Source organism: Ochlerotatus camptorhynchus, unplaced genomic scaffold (assembly GCF_037179485.1).
Source record: "Ochlerotatus camptorhynchus isolate MF236.1 unplaced genomic scaffold, CSIRO-AGI_Acam_v1.1 ptg000303l, whole genome shotgun sequence".
In the NCBI taxonomy this organism is placed as follows: Eukaryota; Metazoa; Arthropoda; class Insecta; order Diptera; family Culicidae; genus Ochlerotatus; species Ochlerotatus camptorhynchus.
This window is the reverse complement of record NW_027040791.1, coordinates 688,970-714,125: the sequence shown is the minus strand read 5'-3', so window position 1 is coordinate 714,125 and position 25,156 is coordinate 688,970. Positions and strand designations below refer to the sequence as shown.

The following is a 25,156-nucleotide window of genomic DNA, read 5'->3' as shown; positions in this document are numbered from 1 at the left end:
CACAGCAAAAAAATAATTTTGATATCACATCAAAGTGGTTGCACTACAATCATGTCGAAAATTTCATGTAATTTTTATGACCACATAAATAAACAAATGCAGTAAAAGCAGCGTAATGTCAGTTCATGCATTGTATTAATGATAATTTTGTCCTTTTTAGCAAGTAATATTACACCATATTTTCGACATGATTGTAGTGCATCCACTTTGACGTGATATCAAAATTATTTTTTTGCTGTGCACCGTTAGTATTAGTGAGCAGTTTCACTAATATAAGTGTTGTACTGGTTGAAAATTAAAAAAACAAACCGCTGTCAAGTCGAACACTTTGATAACTGATTTCATGCTTAAAAATAATAAACAAATCTATTTTACACGGCTACACTAGCAATATTGTATTAGTGCAATCTTGCGACAAGAAGTCAACTGGATTAAAATTATTCAACTTCAAACATTTTAAAAACATGCTGACCATTAAGGTAAAACGGACAGGACAATTCTTGCAAATGTGATGATGTTGCAGTGTTCGAAAAATCAGTGAGAATAAACTCGCACGCCTATCTACGAACCAAAACTCACGCTTCAGATACTTATGCGTTTTCACGTACTCAAACGTGCTCATAAGGGTGGGTCAAGTTTGTATGGTGGACAGTACTGATAAAAGTCATTTTGTCTACACTCAACTTAGCTGAAAATGAAGACAACCTTAACAGATAGACCTTGATTCTTTTGAGTATCGAAGTCATCATTTATGTTTGTCCATCCAGCCACGAAGGATCGTCATTATCGCCTGTGATGTTTCCAATATTAATATTTGTCTTCATCTTGGTGGGGATGATTTTGAGGATCAATTGCAAAATGATTATTTTCATTTTACATAAATATAGAACTGTAGAACATGTTGTGTTGGTTTTTACACACAGATCGATGAACAATTATTGCCTCATGCTGAATTGATGATAATATCGAGGTTTTAGACTCTGGGGTCAACAATATTCAAAATAATCATTTTGCCCAAAATGAAATTGATTATTTTGCTTTTGAGGATCGATTGTGATAAATAAAATTTTGGATTGGATAATCAAGCACTGGTGAATATCAACAAATGCTTATACACTGATGTATAATGAACTCATTTGGTCATTTCGCTCGTACGTGACAGCGAATATTTTCAAAACAAACTCAATTCATCCACACTGGGTAGAAGCGCTATGGTAAATGATAAAAACAGACACTGATTGTGGATCACAACCCCCTGCTTCCCACTACTCTTTCTATCTGTATTAAGTGCCCTAACAACGGTGACAAAGTTGTTCTGCATTTTTTTTCCAATCTAAGTCCAAGGTTTGGGAAAAATTGAACATTTTTTTTATTTTTTTACAAGCAAATGAATAGTTTTATTCCATTTCCCATACATTTTCGCATTCAAAATTTGAAATTCTCCCACAAATAAAGATCATAACCAAAATCGATCAAATTTGGCACAGTTGTTGGGGACTTCAATACAGATCGAAAGAGGGAAGCTGGGGATTGTAAAGTTGACCCACCCTAATGCTCTTGCATAATTTGTTAGTTTTTCATCGAATAATTGACGAAATTGAGTCAACTCGGTCCGACCGTTCTGTCATAGTTCCAAGTATTTTGAATGTGCTTCTAAACTTTCCAAGTTGAGCTCCAATTCAGAAGGACTGACCTACATTACCAGTTGGTACGCCAGTTTTGAAGAGTTAAAAAGCTGATTAATTACTGAAAGACCTGATCGGTTTTGACTTTCCATTGTATAAAGTTTCAATTCAAATTGTTTCAAAGAGATTAGAGAGTTGCAAAGTATGTTTTGCACTTGTGTACGTTCTACAATGTAATTTTCATTCACGGAAATTTCCCACGGAGTCTTTGTATGAATAATTTAAAAACAAAAAAAATTGTTCTCCATAAATCTCCAGTATTTGAAAGAGAGGACTATTTTCGTCATGTTGAGACTACTACCGAAATGTTTCATTGGGTGTTCCTGAATATATTTTTCTTTTGTTTTTTAAATTTATCTTTACAGATTAACAGAAAAGTAATGCATAAAACCAAACGCTCAAATAGACCCATATTGTGGTTAAAAAAAGCCTCCGATGAAACATTTCAGTAGTGGTCTCAAAATTATGGGAATCAGCAAAATCTCGAAAATCTCGAATATTCGGTGATATTCAAAATTCTTCTTTGGTCACTCATTTGAGTCATCGTCAAGGCAAACCATGTCAATTGTCAGTGACGAACATGTGCAGATTTTCTAATTAGCTAAAATTGTAATGAAATTAAATGACTTGAGCAAAATTATTACATGGAGCCGTTAAAGTGAACAAGCATCTTCGTCCTGAACAGAATACGAAATTACACTTTTTTTACCAGGTGAATCTTTGTCTTTGACGAAAAAATTAATGAGATTTTGACAAAGATTTTTTTGAAGATCCATGATTGTGGCAAATGACAATGGCAAAACTCAGCACTGATGGGAATAGTCCTCTCATAGAATTTGTGCTTTTTTGAGCATATTATTTTAAACTTTACAAAAACCTATTTCCACAAGTAACCCGTTTACTCTTACATAACAATAATAAAAAAAATAGAATGGTTTTCTAAAAATACTTCTACCTAGCGCTTTTTTTGCTGCAATAATTGATTCAAACTGTATTCTGTTTTGTTAATAGCTCGGCTGGTTTAAAAATATCTAGGACCGTTTGTTGTTCTTTTTGCCCACCAACCTTAAGATTACTGTAAAAACACTTTGCAAAAATCTTGGATTTTTTTGCAACTAACTGTTAATTCAAAGAGAAAAGCTATATAGAGAATCGATTATCGCAGTTAAGTCCTTATATTTCTGAACGCTAGGCATGTGTGGTAGGCTGGATCGTGGATGCAACGTATATTCGTTATGATTCAAGTTACACTGTAGTTGTGGATGCTTTACTAACTATAAATTAGGATTTTGTATAATTGATTGAGAAAATAAAATGATGATAATTTGATATCAAGTCGACGTTATGTAAATGGGACCTGATTCTCAGTTTTGATTTTAAAATGTTTTGGGGCCCCTCTGGCCAACCCCGTAGATCCTAGGGTAGGCCTGTAATTTCACCTCGCTGATCAATTTGATCCCGTTTAACGGCACCCTGAGGCTGACGAGCGTCTCGTATGATAAATTTTAAAATTTAGTTTAAACCAAAGTATTTCCCCCGACCTACATATGTTTCGGTCACAGAACACTTCCATTTGCATTACATATTTGTTTACGTTTCATCCTTTACGTCAAAGTTGCATTCCGTCACATGTAAGATCAGTTTTCTTGTAATCGTATGAGCAATGATTGATCCTTAGATCGTCTGTTGGCATGTCATTCCAATTCAAGAGGAAATCAAGTTTTTTTTTTATGTAGGAAAATAAGCTTCTTTTCGTTTATTAAAGCTTGTAAATTGTTTTTTCCTAATCGGATTCTTCCATTTCAATATAGCCGTTGAAATTCATCTGCTTTTGTTTGCAGTGCTGGTTAAGTTTTTTCATCGTTGCATAGCTTGATTCTCGCAATCGCACCCACTTTGAACTAATTAAATATCCGTGACGAAAGACATCTTTGACGTAAAGAATGAAACGTAAATCCCGTTTCCCTACTTACTCAAATGCAAAACATGGAATGAAATTCGATGTTTTCTGCTAGCCGTAAATGGGTTTATTTCGAAAATTGCTAGCAAACAAATCTATTGTTCACAGCACTGTGCATTTTTTAAGGGCACCATTATAAACCATTACAACACAGGCACTGTAAAAAAAAATATTTCAGTAAATATGCCTCCTGAACCACTATGTACCACTTAAGGCAATGTTATCTCAACTCGAAAACATCGACACACCACGCTTACATAACATCGAACTTTATGTTCCACCAGAATGACACTCGACTATTTTTTTTTATTCCAGCCGGTATCAAAATTCACTAACACGGGCATCTTTGAGATGCCCGTCATTGTTTATCATTGTCTTCCTGCATCCAAATTTAGTCCCTCACAACACGATTCACGTGAATTCGATGCTCATATACAGTCTCTTTAACTTGCGTTTTCCCATTCAATATAGATATAGGTCCCAAAGTGTCGCATTCATCAAGACATACTGTAATATAGGCGATTTGAACCCACCTAAAATGTCCTGTGTGATATGCAACTATTGCCCTCGCTCGCAGCACCGCCTCGGAACGATCCAGTTCCGAGATGTTCGGGTGGGCTACCGGTAGGCTCCATAGAAACCGCGCCAGCCGTTCAATATCCCCGGATTCCTCCAGTGTCTCGCAGACTGTCGCAACTTGCGACGCCGTAAAGTTCAATGTTGGTAAGGCAAACAGTGGACTAGGTGCTAAGATCGGATGTGGCTGGACTGGCGCTTGCGGAGGATTTCCTGATCCTCCCGTCGGTGGCCCAACGGCCATTGATGGTTGTCTAACCACCGCCAGATTGTTCGTGTTTGGTGCAATTTTGAATCAATGGTGGCGTTGTTGTATTTCACTCTAAATTTTCGCAAATACTAACACTTTCCTCGAATCACTCTTAAACGTACACTTGAGGTATAATTCTAGGCATATCTCTTTTCACTTCCGATGACACTGTTTCAACCAAAAACCGGTACTTTGCTAATTTTCTTCCTCAGTACTCGCCGGAAAGAGTACGTTAATCCAATAGAACGTATATTTTCACATCGCCAAAATTAGCACCCTCCTGTATGTTTCTTCAATTCATTGAACGGAATTCAACCAATCAAATCGCACATATTTTCAATCATATAATCAAACATAATCTCTTATCACCGCGCCATCCTAGTATGCCGGAACCACACAACCCGTTACAATCCATCCGCCACGGTTACATTCCGGAAAACACTCGCGATATCTTCCAACTAACCGCACGATACTACTGTGAACCACGACGGCAAAACGTAAATTGCTGCGCCCGATATGCGACGGTAAGTTGTGTCATTCGCGAGAAAGCTCAACGGTTCTAGACCCGCACTGGTAAACAACCTCTTTTCACCCGCAACAGTTGTGCAAACCAACAACAGAAAAAAAAAATCTCCGTACTCCTCGCGCGAAACCTCTAATAGCGCATATTTATTTTGACACGTCTCAGCAGCAGCGTGTATCATCTATCGCGTATGGATTTTGTAAAGCTACTGATATCTTATTTGATTTTCAATACATAATCCCTCTCGTTACAAAGAGCAAGGCGCGTTCTCTGGTCGTTTCTGATTAGCTAAGAGAACACCAATCATCGTAAAAAAGGGGCGTTGATCTTTTTTACGATTTTTATTTTGAATGGCATGCGCAACGATTTCACCAACACCGACATGCGAAGAGGGGACGAGAGTCCACCAATACCAAGCGAATTCCGGCCTGTGTGAGTGCCGGGGCCAAGTAAACGCTTGTAAACCAAAGCACAATATGTTCGTGCCGAAGGTATGTGTATAGGTAACGTTCCGAACTGGTTTCAAGTACAAAGTAAAAGTATCATGTTCACTGCTGCTTTGGTTATATATCCCATGCTCTTTGTCTGCGATGATCTTTTCTGTACATAACTTTTCCTACTACTGTTCAACATTATACGAAGGGAAATAATATGAATACATGTGAAACAGATAATTTTCTCTTTTCCCTAACCTTTTGCTACAAAAAAGAATGTGTATAATTTCTATTTGTACGCGTATATATTTCAACTGTAGAGGAATTCTGCTATTGAGAAGCTATATGAGAAGCCAGCAGCTGAGCTGAGCTGAGCAGAGCAGAGCTATATCCATATACACAAGCAAGCGTACGTGAAAAGATGTGCATGTTTGTGAGTGAGGAGTGGAGTGGGGTGGAGTAGTGGAGTCATTTTGCCCCCAGAGTGGTGCGATAGTGAGAGCTATAGCGATGGCTGACTTTGAAACCCCTCTACTCTGGAGATTGTTCAACACCCACCTCCAAGCACGATCTCAATCCAATCCAAGCCATTGTGCCCCGGTGGTGGGATGAGGCTTAAGCGCGTATGCACTATATTAGGTGAACGCTGGAATAAGCCATGATTCGTAGCATACGTTCCGGCCGGCCCGGCCGGTTACGATTGGGGGTTTGGGTTGGCTTGAGACTCCCTCCCACCCACACTCTGAGCCACGACCACACCACAGGGATCCAATTACATGTTTCACGTATCGAAAACACGTTTGTGGTACTATTTGCCAGGATGTCGTCGTTTGGTCGCTTCGTCTCGGGTCACAAATGGTCGTACGAGTACGGTGTCACCGTTGTCATGCCGTCGGAATAAAATGGAATTATTGTCACCAAGCCAAAGGTGTGTATATCACAGCTGGGATGAAGTGTAATTATCGATATCATTTGGGCCGTACTCATGTATCTCCGTCAATGTGGCTACATTTTGGTGATGATTCCGTCGTTTAGCATACGGAATTATATTGATTATAACTGAGTAGAATAGGTAATATCAATGCGAAACATAATAAAAAAAATTTAAATCCATTCATTTCAGGGCATCGCAAAACAGGATCAATTTGATCATTTTCTTAATGAATGTTGTTTAAATATATCAAAAGTTGCAAAGTAGGCTGTATTGCATCATCATCGATCAAAAAAATCAATCGAATAAAATAAGGGGATCAGAAAAATATATACATAGGTATTCAGTATTTTTCACTCGGATAAAATAAGCGCTGAGTGAGTTCTTATTTAAGATACGCGATAAAAAATATTTCGAAAAATGTATCGTGATCAGCTACGAAGTGTGGGAAAAGTATTCTGTGCAAAAACGTTATCGTTAACGTATCTGGAGTAAAGACCATCCAACCGGGAAATGTACGATTGCATTACTGATTTCTAAGAAAGATGTACAGAATGTAATGGTAATGATTCACCGCATGGGCAGATCCCATAAAGTTGTCGTGGGAAGGCTTTTTACATAATTTTGTCAAATCTAACGTTTTAGTATGGCTAGATAAGGTGCAGAATGCTTTAAATAAAACAGCAAAAAAGCTTAGTGGAATTAAATGGTAGATAAGCTTTTTGCTGTTTTATTTAAAGCATTCCGCTTACAACCCAATTTCATTACTTCATTATGATGGATGGGATTTTTTTCTAATTAGAGATTTGAATAGATTTTTCTCCTTTAGTTTACTTAAATCTTTGATTTTTTAGTTAGGTAGGTTCCAATTCTTACATATATAGTTTATATTGATCGTGAAAAAATTGATTTTATTAAGTTAGGATAGCTTAGCTCCTATTTGCTGTTATAAAAAACAATTCTATTGTTCTATTTATATTATGCATTTTTTTAACGGGTACCCAACGCTATTTCTGCGTTGATCTCCAACTAATTAAACTGATTTTAGAAATAAGAGTGTATCGTTCACAATTTAAACTTGATCCTATGTACTTATTTCCATTTGTCCCATGGGGTGCAAAAATGTGGGGCGTATTGAAATGCTGCGGAAAAACATGTTTGTGACCAGATATTCAATATCATCACTAACTAGCCAAAGTATGCTTACTTAGTGTACAAAACTGGCTAAAATATGGAATATTCAACATTTTTAAGAAGATTGTAACGTTGCGAAAAACATGATTGTTGTAAATTTCATAATTTATGAAAATAAACAAAGCTGAGGGGTACGCTAAATTATTTTTAACTATCCGTTTAACAGTCAAGAGATGCGTTTGGGTATATATTATACTGTTGAAAATCTTTTTTCCTTTATTTAATGTCGGTCTCTGTTCCGCAATATGCGTATGCGTAGGATATTGCACCCATTCAACACACTTGGGCCCGGACCAACGGCTTTACTTCCATTCCGAAGGAAGACGTGACCAGAGATTTTTATGCCTCAGCAAAATCCCACCGACCTCGGCTGGGATTGAAACCAGACCCATTGGGGTAAGAAAGCAGTCACGCTTACCACTACACCACCAGCACCGGCACTGTTAAAAATAAACACAGTGATTATCCACTTCAGCTAATAGTTACGCTTTGCGTTTCAACTAACCCCGCATTTCAACTTGCCCCGGGTTACCTTAATTAAAAACTTTGCTGACGATATCTCTAACTGTGTTCAAAGAGTTTACCAGTTTTCTCATTTTACACATATTTTGGAGGGATAATTTAGAAAATAAACGTGCAATGTGATAGGATGCATCTATGTTTAGTAAAACAATTGGATAAAATATCGTATTCTTTTAATTTTATGACCAAAATCTGAGTAGGACTGACTTGCGATTACATTTAACTTCAATGAGAAAAATAACCGCAAGTCAGTCACAATGCCATGATATGCTGCAGTAGTATAGCATAGTATTATATAGTAGAAAAATACCATGGTCCCATAGAACGTCATTGAATGTTTTAGGAATCGTTTCGCTGGTTCCAGAGCTATGGCCGAAACATACTGAGACCAGAAATTTTCAAAACCATGCCAAACTCGCCATGCGATAAATCAGTTCACATTAGAATTCGAAAAGAAGATCAATAAGAGTAATGATGACTAACCAACACTATGTTGGGCACACCCGAACACGTTTAACTGTCATTTTAATGTTGACTATTGTAATCAATATTCATGTAAAAATGATTATGATGCTCTATGAAATGCATTTGACAATGTTTGATGCGGCTAACAATCAACCTTAAAAAAAATCGCATGCGCAGAGAAGCTAGAATTTTCCTAGAAATTCTTGATTTTTATCGATCCCCCTCCTTGTGCTAAAGGTTTAAATTATTATTTCAATCCCAGCTGTGCGTTGTTATCTTTGCTATGCGTACCAAACAATCCTGTCTCCTGCATGTGTTTTGACCGTACTATTTGTTAGTGGAGCTGGTGATAAAATATTTATTCAATCAAAATGTTTTGTTACTTCATACGTAAAATGCTGTACTAATATTAACATGAAGCTTTAGTGCGATAATTTATAAGCTAGAGAAAGTTTAAAGAGGATAGCTTGATAGTTAGAGCACGACTTGAACAGAAGTTGAAATTGAGCAATAAACAGAAGTTGAAATTGATGCGACAATACTAATCAAATTCGCACTCTTTTACATAACTAACTCGAAGGGTGAGGGGTTTTGAGGTATTTCCTCAAATCCACAGGCAAAAGAGTGCACATTTGACTTGTTCATATAGGGTTTTTGATCTAATTTCCGTCCTACTAAGCGCAACCCGCGCTTTAACTCTGAACGAGTTTAAACTAAAAATGGAATATTTCTGTTAAAGATGGCTTCTAAATTTATTCACCTTTCCATTGGATTTGATAAAGAGTCACATGTTGTTGAGATATTGTTTAAAATCTAATACTACTTCTTGATTCTAAATTCGTTCTACGAGCTTCAATTCCGTCCAAACCCATTGAAACGCCATTAGATTTTCTTCGTCCTACGGATAAACGTAAAAAAAGGGATTCGCTAGGAGCGCTTCTTTTGTTTTGAGAACAATGAGCGTAAATATTGATACAATGCGCTCTAACAGGATTTATCTTGTAGCTAATGAACTAACGCATGGGAACAAACCTATTATTGATTTGTGTACGGTGAAATCATTGATATGATTGATCTTTTCTTATCGATAGAACGGAAATGGGCGATTACGACGAAGTAGCGCTCTACCCTACTGTCTGCCGATCCGGAATAGTTTTAGCGACGTTTATGATTACCTCTAATATGTCCTATTTAGAACTTTCTCTAACTAACAAATTATCGCACTAAAGCATCATTTTGATATTAGTGTAGCATTTCCTCTGATTAATTGGTTTAGGTTGAATTTAAAAAGACAGTCCAAGATGCATTTGGGGTTGAAATTCCCGATGCAGTTTTTCACAGGTTCTTCATTCTCAACAGGATGTGTTAACTCCGCTTTTCTGCACACAAAATCACAAGTCTGCCGGTTTGGATACACCGTATGAAAAATTCATGTAAATTTCTGCGCACACACGGAATGGAGCGAAAGTTTACCGCCCAAAACAAAATCGGCATGTTTTTACTTTTCCATAAATATTTAAAAAAAAAAACCATAAATAATCTAAGAAAATTAGTATTTCCATAGATTTCTGAGAAAATTTACACGTAAAAATATTTTTCCATATTTTTCCAATATAATTTCCATTTTTTTTTTTCATGGTGAGATAGAAAAAATATTTTTTCAAAAATCTGAGGAAAAAAATGTTTTTCTTGAATTTTTGATAATTTTTCCCAATATTTTTAGAAAAATAAAAACGTACCGAAAATATTTATTTTTATTTTTGGACCGGTAAACTTCCCCTTAACGCTTGATTTAGCGTAATGTTACACGATATTTCATGTAACATTAAGCGCAATATATTACAAATCTGTAATATTGTATACATGCTTGCAAGCAGTTTCGATGTTTATGCCAACTATAGCTTAAAATTAAACGAGAGGAGATTTTACACGACAATTAAAATTCAGAACCTCTTCTGTGTAGTAAAATTTGTTGCAAAAATGTACTAACATAAGTTTTAAGTAAATTCGTCTAGAAAATAGGGAAACTACTTTCTACTATTATATTCTACTACTTTCGATTCGGAACGTGGCCAAGAAGGTCAGTAAAAAAATCACTTTCTTGGCCACGTTCCGAATCGAAAGGTTTGGATTGCGCTTGAAGTAATCCCTCACCTTCCTTGCGTTCACGGACCGGTCGTCTTCGCTTTTCTTCCGCTGCCAGATCACCGATTTCAAACTGTTTTGCGATCCACTTGTGGGACTGGCCTAGATTTTCCACGACCGCTCCCATAATTCTCTGTCGAAGCATTTCTTGCTTGGAAGCCATCTCGATAACCACTTGACAGAATGTGACGAGATTTTGCACATGTAAACATTACACTATAAACTAGTTTTACTCAAATTTGAAAGAAAGGGTTGCATTTATTTCGAGTACAATCTTGGCTGGGTTCAATGCTTCAAGAAACTCATTAGAATAATCATCACGACTTCCTCCACAGGTCTTGCCAAAAAGATAATCATTTGATCTCACTGTAATCATGAAACTTGATTATTACGTAGAACGCCAACCCAAAATCATGACGCTTTATTCAATGTTGATCTATCCTTTCTTACTCCGACCCTACTTCTAGTAAAATATAATTCTTCGGAAGTACCAATACATATTCTGTGCTTCTTAAGACTTAGAACGATTCTAAATTGGAAATTTGCCAAGATTATTGATAAAATCAAACAGTTTCCAAGCTCGTTTGGGAAAGATTGAATCCATGATTGAGCCTTTGAGTCAATTCATAGAGTGAAGCATGCATGCTCATATTGAAAAAATGCACAGATTTGAAAAAATCATGATTTACAAGATCGTTTCAAAGCTTGATTTTTAATCTTAGAGCAAAGAGAGACTGCTAACAATAAAATCTTCGCATATCTGTTAGAATTGTAATAGTATTTTACAAGAAACATGTTCAGCACAGGTTTACAAGAAACATAATCAGATCCAGAGCTTAAACAACCTCCAAACCCTGTCGTTTGGAACATAATTGAACATGGGGAAAATTAATTGCTCTGGCTTCGTTGGATTGACCCAGTGGTATTAAATTATGATTACAGTTAATACATTACTGATTCACTGATTTAAAACTAAAAAGAGCTTGCTGGTTCCAATTATTAGAAGAAGCTCCAAAAACCTAAATAAGGACTATGCTATGCGAACTTTGTGTTTAACCGACATGCCTTTAAAGGTACCTAACTGATCACTCCAGAAACATATCCATGGACCAGTACAACAGTAAAAGAATTTTTGATGGAACGGCTTGTATAATCATCAGACCATTCAGCTAGGAAGGGTTAAGTTAGGCTATATTTATTAACGAGATCTTCAGAAGTAGGCTGGTTCATCTCTTGACGAATATTGGGGACTCCAAAAGGGGTCCCCTAGTGATAGAGTTTAAAATAGGGGTGGGGATCCAGAAGGGACCCCCTAGTTACAGAGTTAGGAGGAGTATGCAGTCCGGAAGGGACCTCCCTAGTAAGAGAGTATTTATTTATCAGAGTTGGTTGTCGAGGTGCTATCGTAGTGAAGATCCTGGTTCGGTGCGGTGGGTCGGTATCGAGTTACGGAGCTATATACTATAATCCTACAAAGGTTGGTCCTAATGCAATGCAGTTATTTAGCTTTCTAAGAGAGTTTTGTGTAATGATTTCAGGAATATGCTACATCTAGGTTCAACTAACTATCTTGGAGTCAACTGCAGTTAAAATACATAGAATTCAATGTGAAAATCATTATCAGGTATTGAGAACTCGAAAATAAATCAAAATATAATATAAATATAATAAAAATTCTAAATTGAAAAATGGATTCTGGAGCATATTCATATAACAGAACTATGATAGTCCTGATAGTCTTCCAATATACTTTCAGAAGCCGTCTGCCCTTTTAGAAGTCTGTGGGTGCTTGAAATCTGACTATTTTTAGAATTATATTACCAATATTTTTTTCAGTTTCGCCGATAGCACAGTCGTGTCTTGGGTAAAGTTGTAAAAAATAACATTATAGTTGAAGATGCTAATTTCAAATAACAGACTGTAGTGGTAATTTTTATACGATAGATGGAGTAGATGAAAGCATAGAGTTGATAGTTCCGTTAGAGTACGGCAGTGTGAAATTGTATATAGATATTAGAATAGCGAACTAGGACAACTTTTAAGGAAGGTACAAATCGGTTTTTTCATCTCGCTTTACCACACCCCTCACCATCCCTCTCCAAAGGGGGAGTCTGGTAAAGAGAGATGAAAAAACCGGTTTGTACCTTCCTTAAAAGTTGTCCTAGCTCGCTATTCTAATATCTATATGCAATTTTCACACTGCCGTACTCTAACGGAACTATCAACTCTATGCTTTCATCTACTCCATCTATCGTATAAAAATTACCACTTGTTACCTGCTAACTCAGGATAAGGGATTTCAGGGTAATTTACTGTAGCTTGTATCTTCCACTTTTGCGTCAAATATGCGAATTCCAAATTAACAGGAGTAACAAAGATAATAATACTCAACCCACAGATGTCGTTTGCCTGGCAAAGAGAAGGTAACGACAGAACTAACACTGAATGAATGCTCAACACACCCGAAGAAGAAATTTTAACTCGTATCACTAGAAAGGCGAGGCCTGACGGTTCCCTTGTGAACCCGGTTTCAAACGGAATTACGAAAAGGGTGAAAATATGTTAACCAGGGCTGCTCTTGGAAATAACTGACTACCACTGAATCTACTTTTTCATTCTACATTTGTATATTCGTGACGTCACAATTTAGGGTACTTGCATGCTTTATTTTCGAACCGAGTCCAGGTTTACGCTGGTGATGGTACTGTTGGCGATGCTGATTAGGGTTGGTCGTGCTGGCGATGATAACGGTGGTTGACCATGATGGATGACAATTGTAGCGGTGGTGGAAAGCTGAAGGTGCTGGTGGCGGACGGCTGCAGCCGGATAATTTATTCGCACGGGCGAACGAGGTTACCCGAAGATGACGATGATGAGAGCCGGGCACTAGATTCAACCCGCTAACACTAGCGTTGACCACGCGGTGGCTTTGGATACGGTGGATCTACGATGGCGGACGGGTAGCTTTGATGATGGTGGATGTGGCTTTTGGGGCCAGTCACTGCCTGTCCATGTGGCAATAATCGCAATGGCGGCCTTCCGAGACGTCGGAAACAACCTGCCTCTTCGCGGAACACGGAGCACCACCGGAGTTTCACTCACCGGACACTTTCCTGTCGGATTGGACCACAAAATAAAAGAAAAAGGCCCTTTGGACCTAACAACCAGCATTAGTTACCCTGTGACGTCACTATTCTACACCAGCATAGTTTTCACAATGTTACAAACTAAATTACCTTTTTCTTCTCGTTTCTTTCTTCTGTAGGTTCAACTGAGAGTGATTTTTACAAAAGTTTTTAGTTTTACTACCCTTTTTTATCGTACTATTTACAATAGTTGTACTGCCTACTAAACAAAAAAAGGAGACAAACACTGAAATTAACATGTTTTCACCATGCGGTTATTTAATTCACTACCTCAGATTAACTAGAACACACGCACGTACTTCTACTCCGTGCTAGGATAAGTTGGAAAAAGATCTTATATATATATTTTAAAATAATGTCCTTAATCTAGAACATTCCACATGACATTTATGTTGTGTGTTGTGAAACACCTTGCTCTCAAAACCTTAGGCACCATCTGTGGATGAGCTCAGGTACTAATAGGCTGGGATATGTTTTGCCCGCTCAAACTGTTATAATAGAATCGCACTCGAATCGGTACTCGTGGAAGTGGAACAGGCTCACACACTCGCAAGCCAACAAGTGAGTGCCACTGTTACCAATCATTCAGTAAATGTGCTAGTTTAATCAGAAGGGCGTGTTCGTTTTATACGGTAATAAGTTTGTGGAGGAGCCTACAAGTAATAATTTGGAACCACTGGTTACACACTACAGTCTGTTATTTGAAATTAGCATCTTCAATTATTCAAAGTAGAATTATTAGGTGGTTCTGTGTGAAATTACATAGCGATTGTGAGGTTAATTTCTAATGAATATTCTAAATAAATTCCGAGAAGAATGTAAAGAGAGTTCTTATGAAAACTTCCAAGAAATTCCGAGAGTATTGAATTCTGACGGAATTAAGCATATCGTCCGGCCATTTTCAACAAAGATGGCGCTGTTTCGCTGGTAGGAAGTGATAAAAATCCCCATATAGAATTTGAGAGAAGTGGAAATAATTCGCTTTGAACGAAAACCTAAATAAATTAGGCAGGGACTTTGCCGTTTAGTTTTTTCCCGGAAATTATTGTTAAACAAGCTACAATTGAATAAAAATGATTTTTACCCATACAGTTTTACCTGCTTTACTATCAGTCCCCAGAGAGAGCGGTGCCGGTGGTAAAGTGGTAAGCGTGATTACCTCTCACCCCAGCAGGCCTGGGTTCAATCCCAGTCGCCACCGCCGGGATGTTCTGAGGCATAATATTTCTGATCACGCACGCCTTCCTTCGGAAGGGAAGTAAAGCCGTTGGTCCCCAGTTCATGAGTTGATGGGTCGATAGGTAGGATCCAGGTGTGGGAGCTGCCTTCCTGGCGTCGGTAGCATTGGTGCTTCTTCTTCTTCTTCTTCGCATTTCAAGCTTATTGTATATCGCATATTAGCTTATTGCGTGCTCTCAACTTAGTTGTTCTAGATGCACTTCCACAGTTATTAATTGAGAGCTTTCGATGCCTGTACGATTTTTGCATTGATATGATTGTGTGGCAAGTCCAATCATACTTCTATGCCCAGGGAAGTCGAGAAATTTTCCAACCCGAAAAATTCCTAGACCGGACCGGGAATCGAACCCAGCCACCTCCAGCATGGTCTTGCTTTGTAGCTGCGCCTTTACCGACTGAGCTAAGGGAAGCCCCATCGGTGCATTGGTGCTCAGCACGGAAAACAAGATCGACGGAAAACAAATCAAGGAGAAAAAAAAGTCCCCAGAGAGCCAAAAAATCCAAATTTGAGATAGAAAATTTGCTCTCACGACCTCTCTCAACATTTTCCTTTCACAGATTACAAAATAGTGTACCTTTCACTACAAAACATGTCTGGTACCTCTTAGTTTAACATTTGAAGTCCCTCCTTTTTTACATATTCTTTATGGAGAATGAAGAAGATTATTCTGAAAGTCTGATGCGCTGACAAAATCGGACAATTAGAAATTTTCAATTTTACCATGTAGATCGTTGGTTTGACGAAAGAGTCTTAGAGTCCAGATTCTGCAGAACAGCTTTTCAGTCACGCTGTGGATCGTTTTGTACCATTTATGCATCTTTCAACCTCAGGATAAAGAAATGGTACAGTGATTTTGATAATGGTGATTCCCGCATTGATTCTGGAATAAACACTGTTTTCTGTAAGGCAGTGTGGATAAAAATGTATAATGAACTGCTAGAGCTTTCAGTTTATCTTGTGGTTGTCACCTCTCCAAAGATGATATCCGGAGCGTACCGCACCCATCGGCCTTACCATGCTACGGCACTGAGAATAAGTTTCCAATAGTAATTTCCATATAATCTTCAATGGGCTAGTACAGTATGAGTTTGCATCCAAATGAGCTCAAATTGTGGGAGAATTATCAGGACCTGGTTTTAAAAAGATCCAGTTTGGTGGAGCAAAATCGATATTTTGAACCACCCTAATACATACAGTACACTCTAGGTTTGTAATTCGATAACCGTCAATAACGTCAGCGTTAACGTCTGCAATGGTGAATTTGCGAAATTTGCGACCGATTAACAACCCTGGGTTTTCCGTTCCCTACCTTATTACATTTACATTTTAGCAAGGAAATCAATTTAACTGTAGAAATGGCCAGTTGCGACGTAATACGTCGTAGCCCTCAATAAGAAGAAGACTATTAATTGATAATGGTTACATTTCCTATCACCAGTAGCTATCTATCGGAGTAGAGTGATTCTTATTATAATGTTTTCATCTAGCTGATTCCAGGAAAACGGTAAGCACTAACAAGTGAATAGGAGTTTTACTCGAGTGGTATAGATTTTATCCGAAGCTTGCCTCAATCCATGATGATCCACCACTTCTCCTCCGAGGCAAAGTTATTTATGCTCCTCCAGTACAAGTGGCGCAGCATCGAACCGAGCCGAAAGAAGAATACAATAATAATGCTATCATTATTGTTGTGAATTGAACGGTAGCTGATTTATAAGAAAAAGCATCTGTCAAAACAAAATAATAATAACGATAATATTCATCAACTGACATTTATACAGAAAACTTTTTCTTTCATTCTCTCGTCTTCAATGTCGTACTTCGGTTGGAAATGTTTACTTACAGTCATTGCATTCCATTGGTCTGTTAAGTAATGTTGGGGCTCGGGGAAAAAGTGTTTTTAGCTTTGAATGGATTGATAATGATATTGCTGTAGATCATCTGCTCAGATATGAAAAATGCAATCATGATGTCATGTACCTTATTCTGCTTTGTTTAAAAATCATGTTTTGCTTTGAATCAATTGTCAAAACATGTTCAAGGCATCTATATTTATGATATGTTCCCACAATACGGAAAACGCGCTAAATTATATTTCGATGACAACTTGTTAGAATCCACAATCCCATTAATGAACAATTCGATCATTGAACCTTTTATCTAGTAATTCATTCATGCCCAATGTCGTGACCTACCTGGTATCGCACGTCCATGTTGCCATTATATGTTTAAATCATCATCCACTTCCAACCTTCTGACACGTGCTTTAATCTGAATCTCCAATTCACAAACGAGAAAGATATCTGGAAGGAAAGCTGTACATTAAGCATGGGTAAGATTCATGGAACAATAAAACGCAAAATGTTAAATTAAATTGATTAGAATCTAATGAATGTTTACAGTTTCTCGTTTTCCACTCATTTCCCATTTACTCTCCTTTCTATCTCAATTTATTATCATTTCATCTAGTTTTGATTCCGTTTCCTTCTCCCCACCATCCATGATGGTCTTATTCCTCTTCGCTTGCCTACTCGCCTACTTCCCATCGTTTTGTTCGACCTCTTGCCACCCGTTTCGATGTTTTGACAGCGAAGAATTAGGAAATAATCACACAAACTCATGCATGCTCGCTCAGCTTGTTGACTCTCGATGATTGGCTTAGCGCGTAGTCTTCCGATCCGACGCTGGCCATCAACATGCCTCCTAAATGGTTATTAAATGTTGGATATTATCGTTCTACTGCAGGGAAGAAAAAAAAATAACGGGTGTACATAACAATTCAATTTTCTCGATTGTTGAATAGCCATAAAATGTGTAATCCTGTTGAGATGTTTCGATGATGATGATGATGTTCCTCGATCGATTCGCTAGTTCATAAAGATTTTATCAGGAGATTGCTATGTTAAAATCCCACGAAAACTCATTTCAAACCTTTTTATATGATCGTTTTCTCGTTGAGTGTACGAGAGCAAAGGACCGTTGATTTCAGAATGAAACTTATTAACTTATCACGCACCGATGCGTAGTGATTGGTATGTTTCAACGTTGAATTTTTTAATGTTTGGCATGCACAGTTGTCCCAAGTAGTTCTCTTTTTAATATTTGTTTTATCAAATTTGACCAGAATAAATAATAAGTTTTACATTACCTGAAGGAATCCCTGTTGCCATCTTTTGCCGCCCTGGTTGATCTATTGGAGTCCTGGTTGATCTACTTTGCACAATATTTCCGATCATTTGCTGAAATGAGATTCCCAGCAATATGTAAGCAGTTGTTTGTGTTAACGGTGCATACATAAGCAGATAAACGTGACGTCAAGATTTATAGGGGCAGTCTTTCGACTGCCTCATAGCTTTTTGAAATTGTTGTGAGTGAGCGGTGTTATTCTCGAAGCCACTAAATGTTGCATCTCTAGCGATCTATTGTCACAAACCTTCTCGATTTCACATCAACTTGTTTCGAGCAATGGTGCACAAGTAGAGGAGAACAGTCCATAATGCACCCCTGCACAGTGGTTTAAAAGTCCATTTTAACACTCTTAATTAGTAGCACCAGGAATTGTGGCTTTAGTTTTCAGCCTAGTGGCTGGGCATGACTTGCTTAATTTTTTTTGACGTAGAACTACGTCTTTGTCGACTATACTGGGGTGCAAATCAAAACAGTGTTAGGTTTTGAACGCTTGTAACTTTGTCATTTATAGATGAAATCAAAATCCAAAAACGCCAATCGATAGGATATTACATTACAAACCTGCTGAAATAAATATATTTTTCCAATTTTTCTGTAATTAAACTATTGAAAATGTACAAATGATAATTTTATCACTGTTTTCATGAAATAAGCCTTTTTCCCAAACCCAGTCATCATAAACGAATACCACTTGGTTGCACATCTTTCTGCTTGAACATGAAAAGATATAAATCAGCGCTGCTCTCTTGCCTCTGCTCCGCTTCGGACGGCGTGGCACAAGGTCCTGCAGAAATCAGGACGAAGTCAGCGGCTAAAAGTGGATCACGGCGTGTCCACCACAACGAGGAATCAGTCTTGAAAAAACGTGCATGTAAAACCCCCTCCCCCTTGACAACCTCTCCCCTTCCCCCCTTAACAATAACCTGAAAAAGACATGGACTTTGACGATCATTTTTTCCGGGAAATAAATTTTAAGCAAACCACAATTATGTATAAACAATTAATTTTTTACATGCAGAGCCAACATTTTCAAAAACCAATTACTTAACAGGGACATACACTCGATGGATTACCAACAACTGACTGTAAAAGTTTTTAGTTTAGTTTAAATGATCTTTATTTTAGTTTAACTTGGACGATTACCATATAAATTTTTACTAAGTGATTTAATTGCTTTCTTCATCTTTAGGTATGGGCAAAATTCAAAATTTGTTTTACAGAATTAGTCCTAGACTTAGTACACGGTCGACCACCTTGGTGGGATTGGTTTGTTTTGTTTTTAGAATTTGAAGAGAAACTACTTAATACTACTATTTACAGCTTAAAACTAACCTACTCTACTATATACACTTAACCTACTATGTACAAATTGCTTATTAAAGCATGTTCAGAAAGATTGCATTTTTGAATAAATTTAGTTGTCATATCATCAATTTTGGAATCTACTTTGGGAATTTCTGCCTCTTGATGGAGGTCTGCTATTCTTGTGTCGAATGGACGATCTAGGATCATCCTCAACACTCTATTCTGTGCAACCTGGATTTTGTTCCTGTGGGTCTGAGCGCACGATTCCCACACCGGGGTGGCATAGAAGATCGCGGGGGCTATGATCTGTTTGTAAACAGCCAGTTTGTTTTGCCTTGAGAGGCGGGATCTGCGGCAAATGAGCGGATACAAACACCTAACCAAGGCGGAGCACTTAACTAGGGTTTTCTCTATGTGCGAGCGGAACAGGAGCTTCTCATCGAACAACATCCCGAGATAAGTAACATCAGTGGACCACTCGACCCTTGTACCATCCATTATTACGGTACAGGAGGGAGACGGTTTAAGTTTTAATGATTGTCTGTGAAGGAACATGATCGCTTGGGTTTTCGAGGCGTTGATTTTGATTTTCCACGTGGTGGCATAATCAGTAAAGGTGTCAAGGCATCGTTGGAGCTTGTTCGTAATTTCACGAGGCATCCTACCCTTGACGGCTATCGCGGTGTCATCTGCAAACAGAAAGAACACGCAACCGTCTCCTAGAGGAGGGATGTCCGACGTGTAGATGCTGTAAAGCAGTGGTCCCAGCAGACTCCCTTGCGGAACACCTGCTGGGATCGGAAATTGTCCCGAAAGGGAACTATTCAACGACACCCTGAACGACCTTTGCTGGAGATAGTTACGGGTGATTTTCACAAGGTATGGTGGAAAGTTGGAGTTACAAAGCTTGTATATAAGTCCGTCGTGCCAGACATTGTCAAACGCCTTTTCGACGTCTAACAAGGCCATGGCTGTGGACTTGGATACAGCTTTGTTACTCCGGATGTTATTCATCACCCGCACTAGCTGATGATTGGTGGAATGCCCCTTACGGAACCCGAACTGTTCCGGAAGAAGAATGTCATGTTCCTCCACAAACTTGTTTAGTCGGCTGAGGATCAATTTTTCGAACAGCTTGCTCAGCGCTGAGAGCAGGCTAATCGGTCTGTAGCTTGACGGTAGTGAAGGGTCTTTCCCAGGTTTGCGGATCGGGATGATTTTTGCCACCTTCCAGATGCTTGGAAAGTAGTGCAGCTCCAAGCATCTGTTGAGGATGGCAGCCAGCAGCGAGTGCACCCTCGCGCTGAGATTTTTCAACTCTAGGTTGAATATTCCGTCAAACCCGGGAGCCTTCATGTTCGTACTGTGTTTCAGCGCTGAGCAAATTTGTTCCTCTGTAATCCGTTCTTCTGGAGGGACGGCACAAGGGGAGGCATCTAACGTCTGGACGCACTGCATAACCTGGTTCTCGAGTGGACTTGGGATTGTAGAGCCAAGCAAATGCGACTGCGCAATGTGCTCCCCAATTGCATTGGCCTTCTCTTCGTTGGTGATAAGCCGTTCGTCATTGACTCTAAGTGGTGGAATGGGCTTGGGGTGAGACTTCAGCACCTTGGCAACCTTCCAGAATGGTCTGGAACGGTCGTCCAGGTTCTGAACGAGCCGCCCGAAACTCTCGTTCCGGATTGAGACCATTCTGGAAGCGATCTGCCGATTCAGATCGACCATTTCGTATTTACGCTGCAGATCCCCAGTCCGCTGAAACTGGCGTCTACGAACATTTCTGAGCCGAATCAAGAGTTTGGTGTGGGAATCAATTGCTTGAAACTTACCCCTCACAGGAACTCGTCGAACGCACTCTTCGTCAGCCACGGATATGGCTTGATGGAGACCCTCCAGGGCCCGGTCGATGTCATCCACTGTGTCGAGCGGTGGGTTGTCGTCGATGTGGCGGTCGACCACGCGTCGAAACTGGACCCAGTTGACTCGATGGTAGTCCTTCCGCTGGCACGGTGCAGGGGCCACGTTGTAGCCCAGCTCGGTCAGCACCGGTTGGTGGTCCGAACTCAGGTCGTTGACGGCAACCGGCTTGGCTAATCTGGTGTTTGCCAAGAACAGGTCCAGCGTCGATGGGTTGCCCGTCGGTGATGTGAAGGTTGGTTCGTCCGGAAACCAGACGGAATAGAGACCATGCTGGGAATGGTCGAATAGCAGGCGGCCGTTCTGGTTCTGCTGGTAGTTCCGCCAGGCCTCGTGCCGGGCGTTCAGGTCCCCTCCGATTACAAAGCGGGCATTGGTATGGGTTATGATGGCAAGGTCGTTCTTGAACTGCTGTGCTGTACCATTGCTAACGGTACATTGCCGGGGGCAGTAGACAACGATGAACCGGACGTTTCCGGTCGATGTTTCCACCTCAACGCCGACGGCCTCGATGATGGAAGTGCGGTAGTGGGGTAGGGTGCAGTACTTGATGCCTTTCTTGATGATGACCGCGACACCGCCCCCCCTGGAGCTGGTGCGATCAAGCCGGACAATGCTGTGGTCGGGCAGCCAGAAGCTGTCACCGGTCTTGAGGTGGGTCTCGGTGAGAAGGCCCACGTCGATGTCGTGCTTGCGGAGGAAGTCTGCAAGCTCAATGTTTTTCGCCCCTACGGAGCGAGCGTTCCAGTTGGCGATCTTTATGGGTTCACGGTCCATAATTAGCGACGAAGGAGATGATAGCTTGGAGCTGTTGTGTTCTTGTTGCGCAGGTGCGCTTGATGATGATGGCCTGGGCCAACAGTGTGACGATCTCATCCGTTGACAGCGGAGAATCGTCTGTAGCTTCACCGGTTGTACCGGCCAATCCCGGAGCAGGGGGATCCGTCGATGGCCCGGAGGCTTGACCGGGTACTGCAGCGGCAGCCAACTGTTGGTTGAGCAGGAGCGGCGGCAACACTGGAATTGGCCGTGATTGGACCGGTGATAACGGAGGAAAGTTCTGCGCGTTGTTTTCTGGAACCTTCTTGCGACCGGGCTGGCTGTTGGACGAGGCCTTCTTCCGGATCTCGGCGTATTCGGCCCGCTTCGGACAGGCCTTACTCGTGGCCTTGTGGGCGGCACCGCAGTTGGCGCATATGGGAGCGGCTTCCTCGATGCTGTCGCAGTTGTCGATCTTGTGGTTTTTGCCGCATTTGATGCAGCGGCTGGCCATGCGGCAATTCCTGGTGCCGTGCCCGAACAATAGGCAGTTCGAGCACTGAGTGACGCCACGGTGGGTGGGTTTATACCGCTCCCACTTCACTACGATGTGGAACAGTGTGCGTGTCGTCTGGAGATCCTTCACGGTTGTGGAGTTCTTCTCCAGATGGACCAAGTAGAGCTGGTCACGATACTTGATGGCCTTGCTGCGGGTCATCTTGTGGACTTCGACCGGCTTGAGGCCGTTCGCCTTAATCTCGTCCATTAAGGTGGTGGTGTCCATGTCGTGGAGCCCGCGCAGCACCACTTTCAGCGGCTTGGTGGCCTCGATGTCGTGGGAGAAGTACTCCAGCTTCATTCTGTCCAAGAGGGCCTGAACTGCGTTGAAGTGTTTTTCGGCCGGGACCATCAGTTTGTAGCCTTCCGTGCACCGTTGAATGGTGCAGCGAAGGCCCTGCTTAATGTAGAAATCCAGCTGCTCCCATAGCCCGGGAGGGAAGCCCTTCACATAGAAGGGTGGCAACTTAACTTTTTTCGGCACCGTCTCAGGGTCCGACTGCGGCTGCGCTCCGTTCTGCAGGGCGAAGAACGGATTGTTGCTCAGCAGCTTTTTTGCTGCTGATACGGTGGCGCTGCTGTCTTCAGGTCTGGGTCGTTTAGTTCCGGAAGGCCCCGGCTGCGGGTCCGCAACGCCTGTCGGGATGGGCAATGGGGTTTTCTTCTGCTTCTTCTGGGCTGGCTCGGTGGTCGCGCCGTCTCTTGGGAGAGTCTGTTTTCCCGGTAAACCGGCACTCGCGTTACCGCGCGATTTCTTACCCATGGCTGGGTCAGCGAGAGCGTCACTACACAACGCGGAGCTAATTCGACTTGCGAACGAACGAACGAAACTAGAGAGAATTCAAATCGACTGAACTGCTCAACAGTCTGGCAGCGAATATTTCCAACTGACTGTAAAACATATCTGGTACCTCTATATATGCAATTATACTAACATCCAAAGTCCATCCTATTTTACATATTCTGCACAAAAGAAACTTTCTGCTCCGCCCCATTCATAAAAAACGGCGGTAAATCTTATTAGGTTCGGCTACACATCGTTCTGCTTGATCCTGAAAAGATATAAAACAGCGCTGCTATCGTGCTTTTGCTCATCGAACCAATCCCACCAAGGTGGTCGCTTAGTACACGGTCTAGGACTAATTCTGTAAAACAAATTTTGAATTTTGCCCATACCTAAAGATGAAGAAAGCAATTAAATCACTTAGAAAAATGTATATGGTAATCACCCAAGTTGAACTGAAATATAGATCATTTAAACTGAAAAAAAAGCTTTTGCTCATTGTCGCCTCGGACGGCGTGGCACTTGGTCCTGCAGCAAGCAGATTCGAGTCAGTGGCTAAAGGTGGATCACAGCGTGAAATCAGGAATGCGACACAATAAGGAAAAGCAATGTTGGTAAATCTCCTCCTCCTTCACAACAACTTGGTCTGCAGCAAGCAGGACCAAGTCAGGGGCTAAAGGTGGATCACGGCGTGACCACAATGAGGAATGCGACACAATGAGGAATAAGAAAATGCAATGTTTGTAAACCCCCTCCCCCCTTCACAACAACCTCTCACAACCCCCCCCCCTCCCCCCCTCAACAATAATCCGAACATGGACTTTGACGATCACTTTTTTTCCGGGAAATAAATTTTAAACAAACCACAATTTTTAGTAAAAACAGAAGTTGTTCCCTTAATTTCTTCCTGCACCAAAACTTTCAAATTTGAGAAAAAAATTGCTTGAAAGACATATTCGATGATATTATGTTGATGAATTACAAACCACTGACTGTAAAAGTAGTAGTAGTAAAATGGTGTATATGTACATTGATTTTACATTTCAATTGATTAGCCTATCTTTGTTCATTGAATATTGTAATTTAGTATTTGCTTATTTCATCTAGTTAACAGAATACCCCTTGGGGGGTGTGTTTTGTTTTAATTGAAAAATTTGATAACCTACCTAACTACGAGTCTAACTTAACTAACGTGTCAGATCACGTATGATCTGTAGATCTGATCTCAGACAGCTGTCTCTGAACCTTTCCAAGGAGACCGTTCGTCGCTCTTCGAGAGGCTGAAGGCTAGCCAGGCGGTGAACCTCTGAATTTCGGGTCCTGGACTGTTTAGGATCATCCTAAGGATCTTGTTCTGGAGTTTTTATGTGTTCCACACATGAATTGTTGCAACGTGATCAACAAATCAATATCTATGTGTCGGCCACATACTTAATATATGTACATATAAAAACCATGCGTGACCACACATACTATTCATTTGCGTATAAATTTCATGTGTACTTCTGAGTGGATTCTGTTTATGTGTGGTCAAACGAAAATCATGTGGAATTTCACATTAATATATTTG

At 40.3% G+C, this 25,156-nt stretch overlaps 1 protein-coding gene across 2 annotated transcripts in view; it reads right to left on the bottom strand.

Moving 5' to 3' along the window:
• Optix (optix) overlaps positions 1-5,185 on the bottom strand; it is a 149,182-nt gene extending 143,997 nt beyond the window's left edge. For both annotated transcript variants that reach the window (XM_065228813.1, XM_065228814.1), the window contains exon 1: positions 4,179-5,185. In XM_065228813.1, the coding sequence (XP_065084885.1) occupies positions 4,179-4,465 (287 nt within the window). In that variant the 5' untranslated portion in view covers positions 4,466-5,185. The remainder of the gene's footprint in view (positions 1-4,178) is intronic.
• Between the last annotated feature and the right edge of the window lie 19,971 nt (positions 5,186-25,156).